Below are 13,848 nucleotides of genomic sequence, written 5' to 3'. Positions count from 1 at the left end.
CGGCCCTCTAGAAGATGAGCACTCTGTAATCACCACAGGAGAGACACCCTTTTCCTTGGATATAGGGTTATCCGCTGATGCATCTGAGGATGCGATCCGGACCATTTGTCCAGCAGATCCCACTGAAGAGTTCTTGCGGGAAATCTGCCGAATGGAATTGCTTCGTAATAAGCCACCATTTTTACCAGGACTCTTGTGCAATGATGCACTGACACTTTTCCTGGTTTTAGGAGGATCCCGATTAGCTCGGATAACTCCCTGGTTTTCTCCACTGGGAGAAACACGTTTTTCTGGACTGTGTCCAGAATCTTCCCTAGGAACATTAGACGTGTCGTCGGAAAAAACTGCGATTTTGGAATATTTAGAATCCACTCGTGCTGTCGTAGAACTACTTAAGATAGTGCTACTCCGACCTCCAACTGTTCTCTGGACCTTGCCCTTATCAGGAAAGCGTCCATGTTTCTTTTAAGAAAAATCCTCATTCCGGCCATTACCTTGGTAAAGACCCGGGGCGCCGTGGACAATCCAAACGGCAGCGTCTGAACTGATAGTGACAGTTCTGTACCAGGAACCTGAAGTACCCTTGGTGAGAAGGGCAAATTTGGACCTGTAGGTAAACGTCCCTGATATCCAGTGACATCATATCGTCCCCTTCTTGCTGGTTCGCTATCACTGCTCCGAGTGACTCCATCTTGATTTGAACGCTTGTATGTAAGTGTTCAAATATTTCAGATCTCACCGAGCCGGTTGGCTTCAGTACCACAATATAGTGTGGAATACTACCCCCTTCCTTGTTGTAAGAAGGGTACTTTGATTATCACCTGCTGGGAATACAGCCTGTGAATTGTGTGAGGGGGAGACGTCTCGAATTTCCAATGTACACCTGGGATATTACATGTAGGATCCCGGAGTTCCCTTGCGAGTGTTGCTGAAACTCTTGAGATGACCCCCTACCGCACCTGAGTCCGCTTGTACGGCCCCAGCGTTATGCTGCGGACTTGGCAGAAGCCGTGAGGAGCTTCTGTTCCTGGGAATGAGCTGCTTGCTGCAGTCTTCTTCCCTTTCCTCTCCCCCTGGGCAGATATGACTGGCCTTCGCCCGCCTGCCCGTATGGGGACGAAAGGACTGAGACTGAAAAGACTGTGTCCTTTTCTGCCAATATGTGACTCGGGGTAACAAAAGGTGGATTTTTCAGCTGTTGCCATGGCCACCAGGTCCAATGGACCGCCCCTTTATACGGCAATACTTCCATATGCCGTCTGGAATCTGCCTCACCTGACCACTGTCGTGTCTTCGTCTGGCAGATATGTACATCACATTTACTCTTGATGCCAGAATGCAAATATGCCTCTGCGCATCACACATATATAGAAATGCATCCTTAAAATGCTCTATAGACAATAAAATCCTGTCCCTGTCAAGGGTATCAAAATTTTCAGTCAGGAAATCCGACCAAGCCCCCTCAGCGCTGCACATCCAGGCTGAGGCGATTGCTGGTCGTAGTATAACACCAGTCTGTGTGTATATACTGTTATGATATTTTCCAGCTTCCTATCAGCTGGCTCCTTGAGGGCGGCCGTATCTGGAAACGGTAACGCCATGTTTTTTATAAGCGTGTGAGCGCCTTGTCCACCCTAAGGTGTGTTTTCCAACTCGCCCTTAATACTGGCGGGAAAAAGGGTATACCGCCCATAACTTTCTGTCGGAGGAACCCCACGTATCATCACACACTTCATTTAATTTATCTGATTTAGGCAAAACTACAAGTAGTTTTTTCCCACCCTACAAAATACCCTTATTTGTGGTACTTGTGGTATCAGAAATACGTAACACCTCCTTCATTGCCCTTAACATGTAACTTGTGGCCCTAAAGGAAAAATACGTTTGTTTCTTCACCGTCGACACTGGGGTCAGTGTCCGTGTCAGTGTCTGTCGACCGACTGAGGTAAATGGGCGTTTTTACAAGCCCCTGACGGTGTCTGAGACGCCTGGACCGATACTAATTTGTCCGCCGGCTGTCTCATGTCGTCAACCGGCTTGCAGCGTGTTGACATTATCACGTAATTCCATAAGTAAGCCATCCATTCTGGTGTCGACTCCCTAGAGAGTGACATCACCATTACAGGCAATTTTCTCCGTCTCCTCACCAACATTTTCCTCATACATGTCGACACACACGTACCGACCTACAGCACACACGTACAGGGAATGCTCTGATAGAGGACAGGACCCACTAGCCCTTTGGGGAGACAGAGGGAGAGTTTGCCAGCACACACCAAAAGCGCCATAATGTATATAACAACCCTAGAAGGTGTTGTTTCTATATATGGGCTCTTAATATATAATTATATCGCCAATTTATGCCCCCCTTCTCTTTAACCCTGTTTCTGTAGTGCAGGGGAGAGTGGGAGCCTTCCTCACCAGCGGAGCTGGTCAGGAAAATGGCGCTGAGTGCTGAGGAGAATAAGCTCCGCCCCTTTCACGGCGGGCTTTTCTCCCGGTTATTAGGAAAACTGGCCTGGGTTAAATACATACATATAGCCTTAATGGCTATATGTGATGTATTTATTTGCCAAATAGGTATTTATATTGCTGCCCAGGGCGCCCCCAGCAGCGCCCTGCACCCTCCGTGACCGTGTAGCAACAATGGCGCACAGCTGCAGTGCTGTGCGCTACCTCTCTGAAGACTGTGAAGTCTTCTGCCGCCTGTTTCCGGACCTCCGTTCCGCCGTCTTTCTTCAGCGTCTGTAAGGGGGATCGGCGGCGCGGCTCCGGGACGAACCCCAGGCTGACCTGTGTTCCGACTCCCTCTGGAGCTCAGTGTCCAGTAGCCTAAAACTTCAATCCTCCTGCACGCAGGTGAGTTGCAAGTCTCTCCCCTAAGTCCCTCGTTGCAGTGATCCTGTCGCCAGCAGGAATCACTGATTAGAAACCTAAAAAAAAACTTTACTAAACAGCTCCTTAAGAGAGCCATCCAGTTTGCACCCTTCTCGGACGGGCACAAAAACCTAACTGAGGCTTGGAGGAGGGTCATGGGGGGAGGAGCCAGTACACACCATGTGACCTAAAAAGCTTTTTAGATGTGCCCTGTCTCCTGCGGAGCCCGCTATTCCCCCATGGTCCTGACGGAGTCCCCAGCATCCACTAGGACGTTAGAGAAAAGAAAGTCTTTTTCCAGCAAAGCTCTGTAGAGCTCCACTGGTGTGTATCCAGTCTCCCGGGCACATTTTCTATACTGAGGTCTGGAGGAGGGGCATAGAGGGAGGAGCCAGTTCACTGTTAAAAAGTCTTATAGTGCCGAAGGCTCCTGCGGAACAGTCTATACCCCATGGTACTAAAATGGACCCCAGCATCCTCTAGAACGTAAGAGAAATGAAGATTCCCCTCCCCACGCAGTGTGTATGAAGATTCCCCTCCCCACGCAGTGTGTATGAAGATTCCCCTCCCCACGCAGTGTGTATGAAGATTCCCCTCCCCACGCAGTGTGTATGAAGATTCCCCTCCCCACGCAGTGTGTATGAAGATCCCCACGCAGTGTATATGAAGATTCCCCTTCCCACGCAGTGTATATGAAGATCCCCACGCAGCGTATATGAAGAGTCCCACGCAGCGTATATGAAGAGTCCCACGCAGCGTATATGAAGAGTCCCACGCAGCGTATATGAAGAGTCCCACGCAGCGTATATGAAGAGTCCCACGCAGCGTATATGAAGATCCCCACGCAGCGTATATGAAGAGTCCCACGCAGCGTATATGAAGAGTCCCACGCAGCGTATATGAAGAGTCCCACGCAGCGTATATGAAGAGTCCCACGCAGCGTATATGAAGATCCCCACGCAGCGTATATGAAGATCCCCACGCAGCGTATATGAAGAGTCCCACGCAGCGTATATGAAGAGTCCCACGCAGCGTATATGAAGAGTCCCACGCAGCGTATATGAAGAGTCCCACGCAGCGTATATGAAGAGTCCCACGCAGTGTATATGAAGATTCCCCTCCCCACGCAGTGTATATGAAGATTCCCCTCCCCACGCAGTGTATATGAAGATTCCCCTCCCCACGCAGTGTATATGAAGATTCCCCTCCCCACGCAGTGTATATGAAGATTCCTCTCCCCACGCAGTGTATATGAAGATTCCCCTCCCCACGCAGTGTATATGAAGATTCCCCTCCCCACGCAGTGTATATGAAGATTCCCCTCCCCACGCAGTGTATATGAAGATTCCTCTCCCCACGCAGTGTATATGAAGATTCCCCTCCCCACGCAGTGTATATGAAGATTCCCCTCCCCACGCAGTGTATATGAAGAGTCCCACGCAGTGTATATGAAGAGTCCCACGCAGTGTATATGAAGAGTCCCACGCAGTGTATATGAAGATCCCCCTCCCCACACAGTGTATATGAAGATTCCCCTCCCCACGCAGTGTATATGAAGATTCCCCTCCCCACGCAGTGTATATGAAGATTCCCCTCCCCACGCAGTGTATATGAAGATTCCCCTCCCCACGCAGTGTATATGAAGAGTCCCATGCAGTGTATATGAAGATCCCCACGCAGTGTATATGAAGATCCCCCTCCCCACACAGTGTACATGAAGATTCACCTTCATATGTGAAATCTGATCCTGCTCCCAATTAAATCTCTTCATCTGATTCTCTTCCAGTTCCAGACGGGTTTTCACATATTGGTCATAATTGCCCTGTGCGGATTATAGATAGAAAGTGTACTATAAACATACAACACGACACGGCGTGTAATCGCCACCTGCAGGCTGTATACGTGACACACTCACCGTGTAGTATTTCAGTTTCCGGTTGTGCAAGTGCATAATGTTCGTACAGACGCCATTGAGGAAATCCTGAGAGTGAGACACAAGGACCAGGATTCTGCGGAAGCTGAGAAGAGGAGGAGACATGAAGAGAACTGGTCTGTATGCCGCTACGCCTCCTGCACCCCATACACCGCTACACCTCCCGCACCCCATACACCTCCCGCACCCCGTACACCGCTATGCCTCCCGCACCCCGCTACCCCTCCCGCACCATGTACATCCCATATGGGCCAATCCATTTAATTCTGGACCATATGATATGAATTGGTTACTAGCCATTTTTTGTATTTGTTGTGTGTGATGACCCCTGTAAGTTAGTAGTCAGAAACCACCCCTTATTTTATTTACCTTCCTATGAAGATGGCGGCCATATTTGTATCATGGCGTATGCCATTTTTCACTGTTCCACGGATATTTGGGGTAAATGCAATATCTCAGCTCAGAAAAGTCATAGGGGTCGATTCTATTCGGCAACTTAAGAATAGCGCCGGGAATTAGCTCCCGACGCTATTCAATTCAGCTCCAGTTAAGTCGGCGATGTCCCGTTCTCGCCGACTTAACAGGTAGTTTTGTCGGGAGAACGGGCATTCTCCGACTTAACTACCCGCGGCGATGCTGATTCCCGACAGAATCAGCCTCGCGCCGGCCGCGAGGCAGCACTTTTGTCGGGTTTCTTCTCTCATCCCCCGGGGATGAGAGAAGAATTCCCGACAATTGCGGGTCACTAGCAGCTGAATTGAATAGCGTCGGGAGCTAATTCCCGGCGCTATTCTTAAGTTGCCGAATAGAATCGACCCCATAGACAGCTGGGATCAAAACCATTATTTTCAGCACATTTCAATCTACATTTCTTGTAATTAAACTATTTCCTTATGTCACTTCCTTATGATTGAAATTTAAGGCCAAAGTTAATTGTCAGGTTTGAAAAAAAAGTCTATTTTTTGGATTGTATTTCAGTGGGAAGGAATAAAATGTCAGAGCTGTCATTTAGTTTGGGAATAGCTATATACCCAGATTCGACAAACACATTCTGAGTTACCCATCTAATCTACTTTTATTATTACGGCACTTTTACATTTTTCACATTAACCGACGTCTGATATCTCTGGTGAGGGAACTGCTAATGTCAAATTCACAGCGTACACTGCACTCTATGAGGGGGGGGCGGCAACTGATAAATTAGCGTCTGATATTCTCCTCCTGTAGCTTTGTTACACATGGAATCAGACATGTTTAGGTAATAAGGATATATGTGGATAGTAGTCACATCCACATTGGAGGTAGAGATTAGGAATTACAGCCGTGTAATATGCAGCCCCCTCTGTCTCAATGGACCAAATGTAACTGGACACGTGACTCAATTTGAAGCTGTGTCATGGACAGGTCTGAGCTATTCCTTTATCAGTTAAGCGGCAAGAGGTCTGGGGCCGATACCAAGTGTGGCATTTGTATCTGGATGCTGTTGCTGTGAGCCCACAACCTGCGGTCACAGGCGCTCAACTCTCACAAGGGACACAGGCCGCCCTTAGGCTGCAGACACATACTATCCATAAGGGAGATAGCAGGAACATTAGGAGCGGCCAAATCCACAGCTTAGTACATTGGGGGTCATTCCGAGTTGATCGTAGATGTGCTATATTTAGCACAGCTACGATCATCTTCCCTGACATGCGGGGGGACGCCCAGCACAGGGCTAGTCCGCCCCACATGTCAGTGCCGGCCCCCCTTCCCGCACAAATACAAAAGCATCGCACAGAGGCGATGCCTTTGTATTTGAGGAGTAACTCCCGGCCAGCGCAGCTTCTGCGGCTGGCCGGGAGTGAATTGTCGCTGCCGCTGGCTGCAGTGACTGCGCGAGACGTCACGCAGCCACCGTGGCCCGCCCCAACGGTCCGGCCACGCACAGCAACCGCCTCTGTCTCAGAGGCGATCGCTAGGCAACGAAGGCTGCCATGCGCCGGCGCACTGCGGCGCAGTTCCAACCTGATCGTTGCGTCAAACTGCAGCGAGCGGGTCGGAATGACCCCCATTGTGAGAGAATAAGAATGAGCTCTGCAACACAAAGAGGCCTGGATATCCATGGACAACAGTGGTGGAAGAACGCAGGATCCTGTCTATGGTAGAGAAAAATCCCGTCACAAGGAGTAGTGTTCACTCTAAGCTTCTTTTGCAGGGCGCTGCGCCCTGCCCCTTTTTTGAGTGACAGAATGCCGCCCTGCCCGTTTGTGCCCGCCCTGCCGCCCTGCTAAGGACTGCTCTTCTCCCCCCGCCGCGCTGTCACTTCTTTCCCCCGCCGCGCTGTCACTTCTTTCCCCTGCCGCGCTGTCACTTCTCCCCCCCGCCGCGCTGGCACTTCTCCCCCCCGCCGCGCTGGCACTTCTCCCCCCCGCCGCGCTGATAGCTCTCAGCTGAAGGCGGAGACAGGGCCAGCGTGCAGTGGGGAGGAGCAGCCAATCAGAGCCTGCGGTGTCTCCCGCCAGTCCTCCGGCATGGTTTGATTCCCCCTCACCATGGCGCTGCGCGCTGACCTGGGCTCCGCCGTCAGCATCAAGAGACCGACCCCGCTGACCCGGCACAGCGCTTTCCTCCGCAACTGTGAGTGCCGCTCTGCATCTGCCCTGTGCCCGTCCTCCCCTTCCTCCTAGTGTTCTCTCCCTGTTACAGTGTGCCTCAGTGTTCTCTCCCTGGTGCAATGTGCCTCAGTGTTCTCTCCCTGGTGCAGTGTGCCTCAGTGTTCTCTCCCTAGTGCAGTGTGCCTCAGTGTTCTCTCCCTAGTGCAGTGTGCCTCAGCGTTCTCTCCCTAGTGCAGTGTGCCTCAGTGTTCTCTCCCTAGTGCAGTGTGCCTCAGTGTTCTCTCCCTGGTGCAGTGTGCCTCAGTGCTCTACCTGCCGCAGTGTGTATAGGAGGTTCTACCTGGTGCAATGTGTATAACGTGCTCTATCTGGCGCAATATGTATAACGTGCTCTACCTGGCGCAGTGTGTATAGGAGGTTCTACCTGGTGCAATGTGTATAACGTGCTCTACCTGGCGCAATGTGTATAACGTGCTCTACCTGGCGCAATATGTATAACGTGCTCTACCTGGCGCAGTGTGTATAGGAGGTTCTACCTGGTGCAATGTGTATAACGTGCTCTACCTGGCGCAATATGTATAACGTGCTCTACCTGCCGCAGTGTGTATAGGAGGTTCTACCTGGTGCAATGTGTATAACGTGCTCTATCTGGCGCAATATGTATAACGTGCTCTACCTGGCGCAGTGTGTATAGGAGGTTCTACCTGGTGCAATGTGTATAAGCAGCACTATTGTGTGGTATAATGTGATTTGGTACTATTATGTGGTCACGCCCCTTCCCCACGAAACAACTCCCCTAAATTTTTGCTGCACGCCTCCGGCGCGCACTGTCCATGCTTTCACCTATAGGAATGGGAGCACCAAGCATTATAGTATGTACCTGATTTGGCCCTTCTAACTTAAAAATGTGCCCTCACGAATGAAAAATGTGCCCTCACGAATGAAAAATGTGCCCTCCCCGTGATCAGCACCCTGCCCTAAAAAAATCCTAGAGTGAACACTAAAGGAGGTAGGCATATCATTATACAAGTCCTTCACCACAAGGAGCAAACCATACATAAGCCCCAATAATAGAAAGGCCAGATTAGACTGTACCAAATAACATCTAGAAAACCCAGCCCTGGAGCAGCGTTCTATGGACAGAGGAAACAAAGAACAACATGCACCCAAATGATGGGAAGAAATAAAGTCTATAGGCGGCTAGGAACGGGCATGCCGCATTATCTGTAACACACGGAGGAGACGGTGTGATGGCGTGTTCCTGCAAAGCTTCCAATGGCAGGGGGTCACTAGTGTTCCCTGATGAGACTGAAGCAGCCGGATGAACCCTGAAGTGTACAGGGATATACTATCTGCTCACATTCAGTAGAGTTCTGCAGAGGTGATTGGACAATGACCCGACACGTACTGCGCAAGCATGTCACCGGCTGAGGACGATACTGAAAGACCCAGGAACACACAACTGCAGTAAACGCCTGGCAAAGCCTAACAGAGGAGGAAACCCTGCATTTGGGGCGAGATGTAATGGCGTCCGAGATCGCCGGAAGTGCAGGATGAAGGCCGATCGTGGTCGTTTTTTTTAAAGGGGCAATCATTTACAAGACAAAAGCATGCCTTGTAAATGAATGCCCCTTTAAAAAAAGATAGACTGCCCTTCATCCTGCACCTCCGGCGATCACGGAACCATTACATTCCGCCCTTGGTGATGTCCGTGGGTTCCAGACTTTAGGTGGTCATTGCCTGCAAAGGATTCTCAACAAAATGCTCATTTGTCCAATTACATTTGAGCCCCTGATAACAGGGGACTGCTCCTAACAACTCCCTACGTTACTTTATTTTACCCCCTTGAACTAAAGCTGGAAGTCTGCTCATGGACGACATCGCCACTGATGCATTTTATAACACAAACGGGATATTTGGGGAGTATTGTGAATCCCACTACAGGGATAAATGGTATTTGTGCCGTTAAGTCGCCATTCGGCTCAGCAGACGCCTGGAAACAGTATGTAGGTAATACATGGGACACTGCACAGGGCACATGAACGGATACTAACGATTTGAGTTCTTCCTCCAGCCACACACACGCCTCCAGATCCAGGTGATTGGTGGGCTCATCGAGAAGTAACATGAACGGGCGGATGAAGAGAGCTCTGCAGAAGGGGAACACGAGACCAGTGAGGCCATGCTGAGGTGTATGGACAGAGATAACAGGACTGAGCCGTACCTGGCTAGGGCCACCCGCATTCTCCAGCCTCCACTAAAATCCTTCATCTTCTTCCGCTGCATGGCCGGGGTAAAGCCCAGCCCATGCAGGATCCGAGATGCCCGCACCTCAGCCTTGGCAGCGTCCAGTTCCTCCAGCCGCTCATAGAGCTCCAGCAGCTTCTCACACTCAGCTGGGAGAGAAGGACAAGGTCAGTACGGGAAGGTAAGTGAGCGGAAACACACCCGAGAGTAACCTCCTACCGTCTACATGCGCCAGCCGCTCCGCCTCCTTCTCCAGCATGGTCCGCTCCGTGTCCACCTCCATCACACAATGCAGAGCAGTCTTGTCGCTGGGGGGCATCTCCCGCGTCAAGTGATAAATATCAATGTGTTCTGGTATAGGCACCTCGCGGGCGCCCACCGCCGACAGCAGCATGGACTTCCCTGGGGAGGAAGAGAGAGAGAATGACGGGGTGGGCACATTCACTGACACAGGAACACAGCTCGGAACGGGATGTCATTGCTCCGTTATCACCGATAAGCCGTATCCACTTTTACCTGGACCACTAATATATTACATGCGCTGTACAGCGGGCCTGGTGAGGGTAAACCGCTCCTTTTATACCAGTCCACGCTGATCCTCTTGCACACTCCAATAAAGATGTGGTTTAGTTGTAAAGGCTGAAATGGTGATAAGCCGGGGCTGAATCTCAATCAATACTAAAGAGGCAATGTTGTGTATGATCACTCTATAAAGTGATATCCCTCATTACGCGAAGCAGAGACAGCTGAGGTGGTAGAGTGCCGTATCGTACATTAATCAGTGATTGTGGTACAGACACACACACAAATATGGCAGTGTGCACCAGGAGCGCTATCTGTACCTTCACCCCCTTCTACATTGATCTGCTGCCAGGTTCCTACCAGTGCCATTGAGCCCGATCAGTCCGTATCTTCTGCCGGAATTGAGCTCTAGCGTGGTGTCGCTCAGCAGCTCCTGTCCGTGGAATGTCAGGGACATATTGATGATGTGGACATCGGTGCTGTTGGGGTGTGAGGCCAGAACACCAGTAACTGCCCGGGCAGCGGCTTTCCGAAGCTCAAACTCCTCCACCTGAGGCACCTCATCAATGCCATCTGGGAAGAGAAAGCTGATTTTAGAAGCGGTTTCCATGTGGGCGGAGATGGCAGAGGAAAACAATACCACCGTGTGGATCACAGGACCTACATGGAAGCATCTGGGTGCATCAACATAAGAGGTGTAAACAGGATGATCCTTCTATATGGAGAACGTTCTAGTGATCAGGGCTCAGTGCCACAACGTAACGATGCTCAGAACTCAGCCAGATGCTGCTACCGCAACAAGTTATTTTACCAACAGCGACTCACAAATATGGCAGCAAGCAGTGAGCAACTTAATGACTTTCCACTCTGAAGAAAAGGCGAGGCACCAGTGTTCCCCACCTCCCAGGACTCTGGTGCCGCCACTGCCTAGAACAATCAGACACTGACTCACCGGCAACCAGGCTTCCATTAGACGGCTCCACATCGGCCTCCTCCGAGCCACACTCTCCATTCTCCTTCTTGGGCCTCTGCCGTGCCTTGGCGGCCTCCTTCTTCTTGGCAGCTTTCTTCTTAGCCAAGTCAGAGGGCATGTCTGCAGTGTAGGGTCAGATGATGGGATAACCTAACGGTGGGATACAGAGAAAGCGACTCAGACAGGGAGCAGAGGTCAGTGATGTACTAACAACTTACCCAAACCTCCCACGTCACGCACGCTACCCTTCCCACCACACATAGTACACCTTCTCCCCAGTAGCCCTCCTCACTCCTACACACCACTCTTCACTCCCCCCCCCACACACACACATCATGCCCAGTAGCCCTCCTCTCCTCCCTCCTACACCCTCTCCCCCCACACACCACTCTTCACTCTCCCCCCAACACACAGGGCACACCACCTCCCCACCCACCATACGCGGTACCTACCCCTACACATCACACACGGTACACCTCCTCCCCAGTAGCCCTCCCCCCCCCACACACATCATGCCCAGTAGCCCTCCTCTCCTCCCTCCTACACCCTCTCCCCCCACACACACGGTACACCACCTCCCCACCCACCATACGTGGTACCTATCCCCACACATCACACACGGTACATCTCCTCTCCTCCCTCCTACACCCTCTCCCCCCACACACAGCACTCTTCACTCTCCCCCCCAACACACACAGTACACCTCCTCCCACACATCATGCCAAGTAGCCCTCCTCTCCCCCCGCCATACGTTATACCGCCCCCCAAACACATCATGCCCAGTTACCCTCCTCCCCCCTGAACACACACACACACCACTCTCCCCCCTAACACACAGTACACTTCCTCTCCTCCCCCCCACTATGCGTGCTACCTTCCCACACATCATTCCCAGTAGCCCCCCCCCCCCCCTCACATACAACACACGGTACCCCTCTCCTACCCCTCACATACCGTACAACCGCCCTAACCCCTCACACACACCTTACTGCCCCTCCTTCTTACACCTCCCTTCAAACACTGTACCCCCACAGTCTCTTACCCCACACCGTAACCCCCCTCCTTACCACTCACACACCGTACCCCCCACCTCTTACTCCTCCCACACCGTACCACCCCCCCCTTCTTACCCCTCACACACCGTACCCCCCCCCCACCTCTTATTCCTCACACACCGTCCCCCCTACTGTTACATCACATACTGTCACAATGTACCACCCCCCCCATAGAGGTGACGCACTAACAGCCCCCCTCAATTACACACACGGTTCCCCCCTCACATGTCACCCACTGTGTCTCCCCCCCATACATGACAGGATCCTCCCGGCTCACCGGCCTCGGTCCCGGCTCTCACCTCTCGCCCGGCGTCTGCCTCACTCTCTCCCCCACGTGCCGCCGGCTCCCCGACCAATCAGCGCCCTCCTTACTGCGAAGCTGGCGCTAATACCGCTCTGCATTCTGGGAGTAGTAGTTTTATTTTCCATCTCGCTAAACAAGATGACTGAGACATCACTACAACTACCAGCATGCCCCGCGGCCCTGAGTCCAGGTACGCCAGGCCTGACGTCACAGTGTGGTAATGCTGCGGCGGGAGAGTGTGCACCGGGAATATCTTCCCCCTCTCAACAAGTGCCACGTCATTCACAGTCCCCCCGTACCCGGTGTCACACCGATCACCGCCACCACCTCACCCGGTGTCACACCGATCACCGCCCCCACCTCACCCGGTGTCACACCAATCAGAGTCCCAACCTTCCCGGTGTCACACCGATCACTGTCCCCCCCCCCCCAATCACCCGGTGTCACACCAATCACTGCCCCCCCCCTCACCCGGTGTCACACCGATCACTGCCCCCCTCACCCGGTGTCACACCGATCACTGCCCCCCTCACCCGGTGTCCCACCGATCACAGTCCCCCCCACTCACCCGATGTCCCACCGATCATTGCCCCCACCTCACCCGGTGTCCCACCGATCACTGCCCCCCCACTCACCCGGTGTCACACCGTCCACAGTCCCCCCTCGCCTGGTGTCACACCAATCACTGTGTCCCCCCTCACCCGGTGTAACACCGATCACAGTCCCCCCTCGCCCGGTGTAACACCGATCACTGTACCCCCTCGCCCGGTGTCACACCGATCACCGCCCCCCACCTCACCCGGTGTCACACCGTTCACTGGCCCCCTCACCGGGCCCATTACCCAGTGTCACACCGATTATAGTTCCCCCTCGCCCGGTGTCACACCGATCACTATCCCCTCACCCGGTGTCACACCGATCACTGTCCCCCCTCACCCAGTGTCACACCGACCACAGTCCCCCCTCCCCCGTTGTCACACCGATCACTGTCCACCCCTCACCCGGTGTCACACCGATCACAGTCCCTCCTCGCCCGTTGTCACACCGATCACAGTCCCCCCCACACCCGGTGTCACACCGATTACAGTCCCCCTCACCCAATATCACACCGATCACTGTCCCCCCTCGCCCGGTGTCACACCGATCACCGCCCCCACCTCACCCGGTGTCACACCGTTCACTGGCCCCCTCACCGGGCCCATCACCCGGTGTCACACCGATCATAGTTCCCCCTCGCCCGGTGTCACACCGATCACTATCCCCTCACCCGGTGTCACACCGATCACTGTCCCCCCTCACCCAGTGTCACACCGACCACAGTCCCCCCTCCCCCGTTGTCACAC

General features: G+C 52.8%; 1 protein-coding gene across 4 annotated transcripts in view; it reads right to left on the bottom strand.

Annotated features, from left to right (window-relative positions):
* The window catches only part of ABCF2 (ATP binding cassette subfamily F member 2), a 47,614-nt gene extending 35,007 nt beyond the window's left edge, over positions 1 to 12,607 (bottom strand). Inside the window, exons 1-8 of one of the 4 annotated variants that reach the window (XM_063924682.1) lie at positions 12,501 to 12,607; positions 11,126 to 11,296; positions 10,534 to 10,746; positions 9,871 to 10,053; positions 9,629 to 9,800; positions 9,459 to 9,554; positions 4,793 to 4,895; positions 4,604 to 4,699 (exon numbers count right to left, since the gene is read on the bottom strand). In XM_063924682.1, coding sequence (XP_063780752.1) covers positions 4,604 to 4,699; positions 4,793 to 4,895; positions 9,459 to 9,554; positions 9,629 to 9,800; positions 9,871 to 10,053; positions 10,534 to 10,746; positions 11,126 to 11,264 — 1,002 coding nt within the window. In that variant the 5' untranslated portion in view covers positions 11,265 to 11,296; positions 12,501 to 12,607. Of the gene's footprint in view, positions 1 to 4,603; positions 4,700 to 4,792; positions 4,896 to 9,458; positions 9,555 to 9,628; positions 9,801 to 9,870; positions 10,054 to 10,533; positions 10,747 to 11,125; positions 11,297 to 12,437 lie in introns of all 4 variants that reach the window. The other 3 variants (XM_063924683.1, XM_063924684.1, XM_063924686.1) reach the window with 3 other exon arrangements.
* Positions 12,608 to 13,848: the final 1,241 nt, after the last annotated feature.

This window comes from Pseudophryne corroboree, chromosome 5 (assembly GCF_028390025.1).
Source record: "Pseudophryne corroboree isolate aPseCor3 chromosome 5, aPseCor3.hap2, whole genome shotgun sequence".
NCBI classification, from domain to species: domain Eukaryota; kingdom Metazoa; phylum Chordata; class Amphibia; order Anura; family Myobatrachidae; genus Pseudophryne; species Pseudophryne corroboree.
Note: the sequence above shows the minus strand (reverse complement) of the source record. Positions and strands in the feature narration are given on the sequence as shown.